This window comes from Rhyacophila brunnea, unplaced genomic scaffold (genome assembly GCF_057557595.1).
Source record: "Rhyacophila brunnea isolate RB1 unplaced genomic scaffold, BYU_Rbru_1.0 scaffold_13, whole genome shotgun sequence".
NCBI lineage: Eukaryota > Metazoa > Arthropoda > Insecta > Trichoptera > Rhyacophilidae > Rhyacophila > Rhyacophila brunnea.
In genome coordinates this window covers 26,128,766-26,141,948 of record NW_028232785.1, presented here as the reverse complement: position 1 = coordinate 26,141,948, position 13,183 = coordinate 26,128,766, and the positions used below count along the sequence as shown (strand labels likewise).

The following is a 13,183-nucleotide window of genomic DNA, read 5'->3' as shown; positions in this document are numbered from 1 at the left end:
AGACAGGAGAATATTTTTTATTTATAATATTTTGATATATTTGATAAATAGTCATTTTTATTAGTTTGAAAACACACTAAAAATAATTAAAATGAATGTCTGCACGTGAATTTATCATTTAATTATATCAATCATCTTATCTTACTGAATTGCACCACATAGAGACCGATTTCTATAAGCTGGCGTACACGTCATCACAGTTCTTTTATGAACTAGTGGAACTAAATTCCTAAATTCCCCCGCTTCAGCATCTTAACACTGCATTACGTCCGCCCCCCGTCAACACCATTGTCAATGCGACGCGATGACATGTATGCCAGCTTATAGAAATCAGAGTCGAGCCAGATATTTGTAAATGTTAATTTTATTGTTTTCAAATAAAATACCGCCATTTTTAGATATTAATCCAGCAAATATTAAGACAGTTGCGTACTGACGGCAATTTCTATGTATAGTTCAGGTGGAGAGTATATTTAAGTATACGTAATATGAAAGACGCAGCTTCTTTTGTGATTCGTCTACCTGACATGATAGTATACACAACAAGTCATGGTACCGGCCCAGGAACTAGTTGTTGATCATTACGCTAATAACTTAAAGGCACCAAGAACGTGCTTCCACTCACTTTTGTACACATACTATTATGATATACGTACGTTGACTTCTGTTATATGTTGGGTACATACTTATTGTTTGATAAAATCATTATACTTCTTCTTTGTCAGTATCTCATGGCTGAGAATTGTGACCCGGATGATTCGGCCGTTGGGCAGCAGCCTTGTCCGCGACTCGGTTCTAACCCTTTCGACATATGACGGCATTCAGATATCCTCTGTCGGTGGAAAACCTGCACTTTTGGTTTGATCTATCTATATAGCTTTTCCTCGTTCTTGTCGACTCTCCCAGACTTTCATCCTCTCTGCGTGATATGAAACCAAAAAAACGACAAAGTCCAGCGCAGGCAAATCATGTGGATGACTATTGGCTTCAATATCCAAAGTGATCGGGTTGAACAGAGTTATTGCTCACCCAAATGGCATCACCAATGGTAGGTTAATTCTGCACTTTGGGAGAACAACTGATGCTTCCGATTTCTAAGATAGTTATCAGGAACGCACCGCGTATAAGCCAGTGCTCTTAGAATATGCAGAAAGAATTATAGGAGAATATAAATGTGAGTTCTGAAACTCACAAACAACAAACAACTGACCAATTGCATGTTATATGACAGATCCTAAAAAAATGTCATGCATTTAATATTGATCTTCTTTTTCCTGGGGCTACAACCCTATTTATTTGGGTCTTCACCTCCTCCAGCATCTTCCGCTTTCCTCCAGTTTAGGACGCTCAAAGTTTTTAAATCCAATTTGACACGATCCCTTTATATAAATATATCCCCAACACTATCATCCACATCTTGTACGAGGTGGAACAGGTCTTCATTTGTCTTCCAACTGCTCTAGCCCCTGAGCTATCGACTTAAATTGCTCCACCATGTAATGATTGGAATATCCAGAGCGCGTATAAATTAAAATTTACTTTGCATGAATCATAACCATAATATGACTAAAAGAGATCTTCATCAATGGCACTCAGCTCGAACAGGTGAAAAACTACGTCTATCTGGGACAACAAGATGTGTCTATAGATGGATGTATATTTTGATGAAATTGTTCGCAGAGTAAAGCTGGGCTGGAGTGCTTTTGGCCGCTTGAATAATGTCTTCAAAAGTGACCTCCCATTGTGCCTAAAGCACAAAGTGTTCAACCAGTATGTGCTTCCCGTAATCACATAGGAGGCGTCTAATTACAAAAAGCGACAAGTCCACAATTCAATATTTTCGGGAAACAGCGTTTTTATGTTTCAAGCTTCAATTATTTGTTTTAACGTGCGATTATTTTTGTCGTTTTATTCTATGTCGAAATTAGAACCAAATGGCAATTTTTAGGTTTCAGCCGATAAACTCTTAAATGTAATAAATATAGGCAAAATAAAATTGGACATAGCGCTACTTGTACCTCACTTTTTAATTTATTTCGCATAAGGCACATATTTCCGTGGCACTGTCATGAGTGTACCAGATGCTACAGCATGGGAGACGCCATTTCCAATATTGAACGTTCCCTTATTGGTTGACTTCAACACGCGCGAAATCAACCAAGCTTTAAATAATATGAAACACGGACATGACACTTTTTGTAATAAATCAAGACTTAAAATATTTTTTTTCGTAGGGTTATGTCGTATTTTGGAATTTATAGATCAATACATATTGTGTAAAATTATACAAAGAATACGTGCGTATTTTTTTCTCGATTTTGACCAAATATGGACTTATCGCTTTTTGGAATTAGACGCCTCATATGCGTGTGAAACATGGACCTTAAGTAAAAGAGAGATTCAATGTGATATGGAGAGGTGCAAGCTGGGCATAATGCGAAAGGACAAAAAGAGGAAAGAATGGATAAGTAAACAGACAAGGGTTTGCGATGTAATCGAGTTCACATAGCTCGAAGAAGGGACAATCGTTGGAGAAATCTAGTCATTCAGTGGTACCCAAGAGTTACAAAACGTCCGCACGGTAGACCTAGAGGCCGCTGGATCGATGAAATGATTAACTTCTCCGAAAGTACGTGGCAACCCAACGCACAGGACCGAGAGAAATGGAATCAGCTTGGAGAGGCCTTCATCCAGTAATGGATAGATTCAGGCCGATGATGATGATGGTAGGCAGGCCGACAGTTCAGGGGTTAGAGCAGTCATGCTTGGCATAAGCTTACTTATAATACGTATGTTTTCTGTGGTGTTTCTAAATTACGTAATTAATATACCTAGGTAATGAATAAGTCAAAATAACATAACCTAGTGACTGAGACATGGTATTATTTATTATTTTCTCATTATTTTAAATTTAATTTAATTTATTCATTTCTATTGAAATAAATATAAAACATATTTTTTTTTCTACAATGGTTAACACTAATGTAAACAAAAATCAAAATGTCAATTGCTGGCTGTCAAAGCAAACGTCAATGTTATTGGCTTGTTAATAATCGGTTTATTTTTATGTAAAAAGCAAGATGGACATCGAATATGAACCAAAAAACATCAAAACCGACCCTGATGAACAGCCTCTGGATAACATATGGATAGATGAGAGGCTGAACCAGACGAATGTGTCAGAAACAACACATTCCTTGACAGAATGCTCCATAAAAAAGGAGATTGCCGAAGAAAACCTTCACGAAGTAGAGGTAGGTATTAAATTGTATTAACAAACTGTTGTGAATTATTATTTAGTTTCATGGTCTGGAATTGTTAGTTTTTAAAGTTAATGTTAGATTTTAGGTCACAAAATACCGTGACTATAAAAACGATACGGTACGTAGGTATAGTCCACGCACTTTACAGAGTCACTGTTGTACGCTAAAATTGCTTTGCATCTGGATTGGTATTATTTGTGTGTATGCATTAAGGCCTGTAATAAAACGCTACTTAGAACCGCCTGCAATTATTACTTTATCACCAATTGGTTAGACGTACAGTGCAGGGGCGTAAAGGGCGGAGTTTCTTTTGTTATTAAGAGTCGCTGGTCATAAACAGGTCATAAACTCATTCTTTGGAGTCGTCTACAGTGTGTTCATATAGTGACTGTTATCTGGTTATCTATATAGCTGGGCGCCTCTTTAGTGTCCAATGTATGAAATTATGTTCTTCCTATTATTTATTTTACTTTGACAGCATTATACTTATAGTTGAAAATGCCATTTCTAATTGTTCTCAGAAGTCCTAATGATTATATGTATAATTAAATGACATTGCCAACAAAATTATGTATTTACGGTTTTATAATTGTCTTTAATTGTTTAGTTCTCTATAAATTTATAATTAATCTGTTAAATAACGATAATGATATCGTTATGGCTAATTCATAAATTCCAAAACATTGTATATTCCCAATCCCAACTAAATAAATAATAATACACGATGTTTTCATTGAATTGTAATTATCAGTATAAGATAATATACAGGTACCTACGTTCTAATGTACGCATTTTTATTCCATATTTTATTAAAACAATAAGTCATAAAAATATGCTTATTTTTTCGTAATTCTTCATGCACACCCTGTGTCAATACTACCAAAGAACACCAACACAACTGCAAATCGTTTTTAGCGTACAACAGTGTCCCTGTAGAACGAAAGACCTCTACCTATATTATATTGCCCTGCAAGTAAAAAAAAAACGGTATTTTGGTTTTAGCAATCAGATAACCCGTTTTAAACTACCTTTTCTCTTAAACAATGTAATATTTATTACATATTGAATTATTTTGGCATAATCTCAAGTCTAAATGGACATGCTTGTTTAGATATTATTATCTTTATAAGACTTATTATTTTTATAAAACCAAAACACTGTATTTTTGCTTTTCATATAGATATATAAGTGATTAACTTTCAAAACTGGACATGTCCATATATGCCGAAAATGAGTTATTATCGGAATATCATTATATAACCTCATACACACTTTGTTGACTAAAATAGCCACAAAACACCAATTTCATATTGAAAAGAGGTTTCAAAAAGTAGGCTGACATTCGAATAGGGACACGTCCAACGTTGTTGGTATTCGAAATGAGACATGTCACTTTCAGCTAATGGCGAGACTGTGTTGAGTCACGTGACCAAGTATGTTGTCATACAATCTGACAGTTTGGTTTTTGTCGCGTGCTTGTTTTCGCTCTGTGTTTTTATTTGAAAAGTTCATTTATCTCTGAGGAGTAAATAGTGGACATGTCCAGTTTTGAAAAATAACCACTGATATAGTATAATGGTAATTATCTACATTTATCGGAAAGATTTTCTATTGATATGGGAGCCTAAGTGTATGAAATTTAGGCCAAAAATGACATCTGGAGGGTTATTCTGACATAATATCACTAACTCGAAAAGCAATAAAAAAGTGATAAGTATGACATTCAGGTGTAATCAGTCATTTAATTATCCCGGGAGTTAACTGTCAGGCGTGATATTTTTTAACACGACCGCTCATGACCGTGTTAACCGCGAGCTGTCAAATGTCGTTAAGTAACACAGTTAACACGTCTTACTTGATGATGATTTTATTCCTACAATATCTATTATACCCACGATAGCCACCCAGCTTAAGCGACGGCCTATAGCGTCCCAGGTTTGAATCATGGGTCTGGTAAGTACACGATATATTGTTTTTCAATTTGTGTATAAGTCAGAGTATGGACCTTATAGGTTGAGCAAGTGGTTGACATCCATTTCCTGTAAAAACAAAATCTGTTAATACAAACCTCCACTCTGTGGAGGCCCATATGATCCTATTAAAATCGGACATGGTCGAAAAAGAAGAAAGAATATATTTTTATTTTCAATAGTTACGTCTGTATACCTACGCATTCAAATTTGTCACTTAAATGTAACGCGAATTCATTGTTTGAGGACATTCAACGCGCTTAGTTTTTCCTTGGATTTGGTCTGACCTACATAAATTACACTGTTTCAAAACCTCGGTCCATGGTGGCTTTTTTAAATAAAAAATATACATATACGCATACATTAAGTATATTCTTTTTTTTAACACGACAACAGGCTTAAAGGCGCAATGAAAGTAGTGTATTTAGTAATATAAGTGAAACAATCACAGTCACCCAGGCTGTGAAAAAAATCAGATAAATATAGTGTGTCCTCACCGGGTCGATCCCAGAGCTCCCGGATGAAAGCCCAGCGCCTTGCGCACCGCACCATGAGAGCCGTTTTACATTTATATCTTAATAATCTGTTCTTTGTACACATGTAAGATGAGCCACACATCTAAACTCATCTCGACTGAAACACGTCAAATATTTCGATGTGATTTTGTTGGTATTCACAAAACACATATGATTTACCTTTTAATGTACCTCCGTACACAGCTCGAATAAGATATTTTAGTTTGAAAAAAAATAGCTGGTGTTGCCAGCAACAAATTTCACTCGACATGAAGCGCAGGTTTTAATCCAAAATGTCGCATGCAGAACCTGATTTTTCATTAATTTCGTGGCGTCACTGTTCCTTAATGGTCTCACCCATGGCCCCCACAAGGGGGGGGGGGGGGGGGGGGGCTGACAGGGCTCTAGCCTGGGGGCCCGGACAAATAATATTTGGTTGTACGATGCAATTTTTGACTGTGTATCGGCACTCGATAACTCCACAATTCGAATGGATGTACATATTGAAAATACAAAAATTGCTAAAAATACATCTTAATTTTACCGCGTACACCATTTTGAAAAACGCTACTGCAGCGCGTCACACTGCCTTTACCCTTAGCGATAGGTAGGGGGGCCCGCTTCAGGATGTGGGGGCCATGGTCTCACCTATGCGCACAGAAGAACGTTGCAACATCGCGCCTAGTTTTAATTTATGACTATATCCCAGTCGAGACGATTTTCAATGTGAGACCGGGCTAACTGTTTATATATTTTTTTAGGATGACAATGAAAATGTCAAAGAAATATCAATCGAATTTGACCCGTTGGATTGTCACGAGTTAAATGAAGGTGTTTCACATGAAAACGTATCACATTTCAACACTGGGGACAACTTGGGAGAATGTTCCAGTGCAGTAATTATCAATTCACAGGTAAATATAGAACAAATTATAAATTAATTTGAAAACACTTTTGAGAAAATATTTAACCAATAGAAAAAGATCTTTTTTGACACCTAGCAGGAATCGAACCTTCGTCTCTCAAGATTCGCACCCATGCACATCGACCACAATGCTATATGTATCCTAATTAATTGCGTCAAATTTTATCTAATGGCTGTCACAATACTCTCCGAGGCGCTTTCCAGCAATTAGCTTTTGTATTTAAAATCAAAGTATGTATTAATTACTTTAACTATTAAACCGACGTCACTGATCACTCCAAGATTTTTTGTTGTAGCTTCTTGAACTTGCTAATAATTAAATAGTTAGGTAAATATTGAGTTTAAAGGACAAAAACCGTGACCTATTGGTCATTAGCACAACCCTATAATAGACACGATATTAGTTTTTTTTTGTGTGAAAGAAACTTTATTTAGAAACTTGCAGTTTTCTACAATGGAAAAAATAGTGGATTTCAAAATAGTTATATGTCTCACTCACAGGTGTCACTGTTAATTTTATTGTTAATAATAGAAATCATTTGATTTCATCTATGCGAATCTTTAACCTTTTATTTAAACATGTCAAAATGGCTTGTAAATAGAATATAGATTAATATTATTTTTTATATATATACAAATATTATTTTTTTATATATACAAATATTGTAAATCTACCAGTGGCGAAGACTACATACTAAGCGATTATTTAAAGCTTACTTTCTTAAGAAAAATATTTTTTAATTGCATATTAACGTATTTAAATAATAACTATAATAATAATTTATATTCTACAAAAATAGTTTGTATCAACAGAAAGGTTAATAAATATGGCACAGCGCCATCTCTCGTGAACTATTGTATGTACCGGATTATTGTGCTAGAAATGTAGATTTTTTTGTATACTTTACCTCACGTGACCTCAGCCCCGTCTACCATAATGTATGCAATACCCTAGGCTCTAAACGCGAAGCCTAACACCTTTGCGCATGATATTATTGTATATGACTGCAGCTTTATCCAAAATAATGAATAATAAGATAATTTATATGTCATACAATCACACAATATAATTATCAAGTATATAGGTAGATTGTTTTTAAAAATAAAAATGAATTATATCCAACGATTTTTGATGTGTATAAATGTTTAGGCAAATCACCGCCATCTTTAGACCATCTTTAGATTAAGTGTGTCCACTTTTCAGCTGTCAAAACCAGGTCCCAGATTGCTTGACATATTGATTCACCATTTCTCGTTACAAATTGAATTATAAAAAATTCTCAAATCAAATATAATAAATAATATACATTCCTGTTATTCATCAGCTGTCAAAGTCAGACTAGTCCTTTACACAAAAACCGGTGGTAATATCGATTTCCAAAAAAGGTGTAGCATTGATCTATGCATTACATTTTTGTAGAAGTTGTGTTAATGCGAGTGTATTATTTATCATGTAACTTATCTATTCAAATCAAACCTTTCCCTTTGTGAACACGACATACGCGTCAGTATGAGCACTCTATAGAACAATGACAGGCAATGACAGTTCATACATAGACAACAACGGGAGGGGCGGAAAAAGTAGGACCAGTCATTGTGAATGTATCGGCTTTCTACTTGCAATGGGCATATACATAATTTAAACTCATCGCTCAATATTATATTGTCAGTAAATTGTAGAAATTTAATCGAATTACTCCCGTTTCAGACGGGAAACCGGTGTCGCGCTCGTATATAATAATGAGGCTTTTGTATTCGAATACAGGGGTCTTTGTATTATGTTTATAAACGCCCAGAGCTAATTAGTCAACGCATAATTTCGCGATATAAATTAGAACATAAAACTGGCTGCGGTCATAAAAAGATGTGTATCGGCGGCCTGACAATGTAGCAGCTGACGGAAAAGTGTACCGGACACGCTTTCTCATTAGCTCGGGGCGTTCATAAACATAATATAAATGCCCTTTTATTCGAATAAAAAGGCCTCATTATTATACACGAGCGCGACACCGGTGTCCCGTCTGAAACGGGCCTTAGTGTGTCGTTGTCATTAGTATGTCATCAGTAGTAATACGGTATTTTTTTTCATTTCTCGTAAGTGTGATATTTTTCTCAGATCTCCACAGCCTACCTCTTTCCAAAAGTCACCCATCGCCACTGAGATTTGCGACAATATGCAATAAGGACATAAATAAACTATAGGATTTATATTAACCGTCCAAAGTTTTACAATATTTATAGCCTTTTCGCCATCTTGTTGTATCTGTCATTGGACTTTTATTTAAGGCTATACCTCAGTTGAAGCATGGTCTAAAAAGACCGTGGCTAGGCGATGCGCGGGTGCAAATGACGCATGCCGTACGAAATATAATTTGTCATATAAATCCAACATGCGTCCATTTAATGTTCTATTTATTGTTCTATTAGTAACAATAATAATATATTAATTGACATGTTTTTTTTTCAAGTAAATGGGTAACGTTTTTAGTCATATTTACACGATTTAAGAATTAATACCCCCGTCGCCATCACGAAACAAATTGACGTATTCACACCTCGACGTTCACTCTCCGAATGCCAGCGAGTCCAAAATTTCGTCGCGCCTATAGTTGAAAATTATTTGCCGTTTCACTGAAGTATCGTCTTAAAAATTAGATCTGCGCAGACGACTCGTGTGCGCATTTTTTACTTAAGGCTATACTTCAGCTGAGGCACGGTCTAAAACGATCGTGACTACGCAACGCACAGATTGTGCAACTGAAAAAAACATAATTTGTCATAAAAATTCAACATGCGTCTATTTAATGTTATGTTTGTTGTTATTTAAGTAATAATAATAATATATTCATTGACATGTTTTGTTTTTCGAGTAAATAATGACATTTTTTAGTAATCTTTACACGATTTAAGAATTAATTCCGCCGACTATCGCTCTCCGACTGGCGACGCATGCAAAATTACGTCCCACCTATTGCTGATAATTATTTGCCGTTTCACTATAGTAGCTCTTAAATGTTTGGCTAAGGTAAAATTATGTTATAATATTTACATCATTTTCTTTACAGATTTCCGTCACAGAAATGGCAAATTTTCCTCATAACAATGATCCAAGTTACGGTTTAAATGATAATAACCATGAATTTGAGAGTAATGAGCTTGAAGCAGAAGAGAACTATCCAGATATAACTATAGTTAAACCAATTAATAAAAAAAACAAAACAGTGCGCAAAAAAAGAACTAAGAAGAGTTCTGCGAATAATATAAAACATGAAAGAATAAAAAAAGAACCAAAAAAGCATATTTGCCCTGTGTGCAATTGTAAATTCAGGTCTCCGAGCAACCTCAAACGGCATATATTGATTCATACAGGCGAAAAACCGTTTGAATGCGATGTTTGCTCCTACAAATGCACCTCTCAGAGCCACCTGAAGCGGCACAAGATGACACACACAGGCGAAAAGCCTTACGGATGCACCTTGTGCCCGTACAAATGTACGCTGTTGAGAAATATCAGAATCCACGAAATGATTCACAGGGGCGAACGGCCTCACAAGTGCGACGTTTGCCCGTACAAATGCACGGCGTCGAGCGACCTAAAAAAACACAAGACCATGCACAGCGGAGAAAAGGCTTTCAAGTGTGATATTTGCGAGTGTCGATTTACGAGGTCTGACAGTCTGAAAAAGCATAAAAAGATTCACAGTAGACCACCAAAAGTGAAAAAGGTGCACGCTGCTACACAGAATAAACAGAGAACATAAAATAATTTTATAGCTTGTGGATTTTGATCAATATGTGTTTCAGTCGTTGTCTCATTAGATCGTGGTATTCATGGGTGACTCTTATTTCTTCTTTCTCATCCCACCCTCGTGAATGAAGACAGTTATCACTCAAGAATATGTACTGTGGCATTCTAGATCCACCTTCTCCAGTTTTCAATAACAAAATATTTTACTACGAAAATAAATACAACTCATAAGTGATTTTTTTTAGAGGATAATACCTCCATTATACTTAGCACCCACGGTAGCCGAGTTAGTAAACCGGCCGTTTATGAGCTTTTGGCCCGTATGAATGTTATTTTTTCAATGTACAGTAATTGATTCAGTGCAAGGATCTTAGTGCCACCGCCCATTACGACGGTCGGTCAATGCAACTCGAGGCGATGGCCTTCGTTCGCACTTCTTTTTTTTATAAGCGTCAAACCTCGTGAGTGCTTAACCATTATGTGCTACCAGCGCTCACGTATGCGTGTGAAAAATGAACTAATGTTATATAAATTAAGGAAAAGTGTAATGTTTGAGACTTTTGCGATTGTTTTTTTATCGTAATAGATTCTTGGTTTTCCACCGCGTGTACTTTTTCCTTCTTTCCTCGACGTTTCGGGCTGGTTGCAGAGGCCATTATCATGAGATATATATACTTATATATATAAATAATATTAAATATGGATAAGGCGAATTGTCTTTAAACCCGCTAGTTCATCATCTGGCATATATGCTACATATTGTATTTTAATTATGCACTTTTAGTTACTTCAATTTTTTCAGAAGGAAATTCTATTAGTCGATGATTAATATGTTTTAAATAATAAATTAAAAAAAATATCATAGATGGTACCTACTGGACCCGAATTATGTTAGTTTCAATTTGACATATTGTGTGATATTTTAGACGTTATTTTCAGAATAAATCATTGTTATTCATATATACTTATATATATAAGAGATATATCTCCTGATAATGGCCTCTGCCTCAATGAGCTTGAAACGTCGAGCAAAGAAGTACACGCGGTGGAAGCCCAAGAATCTATTACGACAAGGAAAGGTGCATTTTTGGCATAACGCGGAGAAACCAATGAATAAGAAATCAGACAAGAGTACGTGACATAACAGAGGTCAAGCTGATGAAATGACAAAAAGCCGGTATGTCGGTCGGCAAGCGGACAACTGCTGCAGTCATACAGTGGTACCTAATGGGTACTAACCGACCACAGATACTAAAACCCGATGAATTAGTGAACTCGCTAAGGGCTTAATGCTCAATTCATACTTACCACAAACTTACAGTAAAATTGGTAAATAGCCGAAATCCATCTGTTAACTATAGATTATAGAGATAAGGAATCCTTAACCATAGACTACTTTTGTTATGAACTCGCCCCCTTCTGTATTACCAATTACCACTGACAGCTGCTGTCAAAATAAATGTACGTGTCTATAAACAGCCCATATACTCAAATTCATTTAACAATTGATCTCAATATGGGTATTGAACAATTATTAAATATCCGTGACATTTAATACGACATATTTTCCTTTACTTTCGTTGATTCTGTACATGTCTTAATTTAGTAAAACCGATTGTCGAATTGAAATGTCAGTGTCAATGAATTATGAATTAACTTTTCTTATTCGGATTTAAATATTTATGTTATATTAAACCAATAGATAGGTAGTTAAAATATATAAGTACTTAGTTACCTACACACCAACATGGTAATATTAGTTTTAATCACTCTATATAATTATTCATATCATGGCATATTTGTAATAATTGTAAATGACAAAATCTGATATTTCAACGGCAAGTGTTACCGTATCGGGAAAAACATGGATCAAAAAATAACTTATATTATTCACTAATTGCGGAGACATTTAATCATTTTAATTAAATATTAATTGTATATTTATAGTTATTAAATTTATTGTGTATATTTTTCATATTTTTGTCATCGTTTAACAATTACAAAATAATTTACCTAAATTATGAAAAAGAGAATTTTTATATATGGTATTATTTTCAATAGAAAAACAGAACGAAGCTATTGCAGATCTGGTGGACCATAGACAACTCGATCATAACTATGAAAGGCTTTCTGGATAGTGTTTTGTTGTAATTATGACAGACGATTGAGCATCGCGCTCTTAGTCATCAAGCTTTAGACTTTCTGGGGATTTATGCTATTTGTCGTGATGACTTCTTCTTCTACGGCCGAGTCCGTCTCTTAGTTGGAGCATATGGATACCACACGGCGCCTCAAAAATTCCCAGTCTTCTTGCGTCGATCCATATCAGCACCCCGTTGCTCCGCCGTACATACTCTATTAGTATAGATTTTCGTGATTGCTATATGCGCGTGGTCATTATAGTGTGATTATATGTGTGTTTGGTACCATTGTATTTTGACAATCAAAAACTTGAACTATTTTTTTGTCCTAGCACTCGTCTGTTTTCGGAAACCCTTTAGCATTCGGCAATCCTCGGTTTCAAGAAAAAATGTAGCTCTTGTACCGTTATATTAATAAATACGTACATGCATTTTATTATTATCAAAGCAGCTGCATTTTTTAGTATTTAATTTCATATGTTAAGATTATTAATTTAACATTTTAACTGTAAGTAATACATATAATAATGTAGTTGTAATTTAATATTTATATGAGATATATAATTTATTAAACTATGTAAGTGTAGAATTATTTATAATTTTGATTTATTCTCAATTATT

At 35.2% G+C, this 13,183-nt stretch overlaps 1 protein-coding gene across 1 annotated transcript; it reads left to right on the top strand.

Moving 5' to 3' along the window:
* Positions 1-2,990: 2,990 nt before the first annotated feature.
* LOC147077090 (uncharacterized) lies at positions 2,991-10,929 on the top strand. The gene is made up of 3 exons (XM_085941426.1): positions 2,991-3,254; positions 6,510-6,662; positions 9,739-10,929. Exons 1-3 carry the CDS (start codon positions 3,081-3,083, stop codon positions 10,432-10,434), a joined length of 1,023 nt encoding a protein of 340 aa, XP_085797552.1. The 5' UTR covers positions 2,991-3,080; the 3' UTR covers positions 10,435-10,929.
* Positions 10,930-13,183: the final 2,254 nt, after the last annotated feature.

Excerpts from the sequence above, each read along its gene's own strand:
- LOC147077090 (XM_085941426.1), top strand. The coding sequence starts at position 3,081 with ATGGACATCGAATATGAACCAAAAAACATCAAAACCGACCCTGATGAA. Across the intron at positions 3,255-6,509 it reads AAAACCTTCACGAAGTAGAG|GATGACAATGAAAATGTCAA; the intron begins GTAGGTATTAAA and ends ATATTTTTTTAG. Across the intron at positions 6,663-9,738 it reads CAGTAATTATCAATTCACAG|ATTTCCGTCACAGAAATGGC; the intron begins GTAAATATAGAA and ends TTTTCTTTACAG.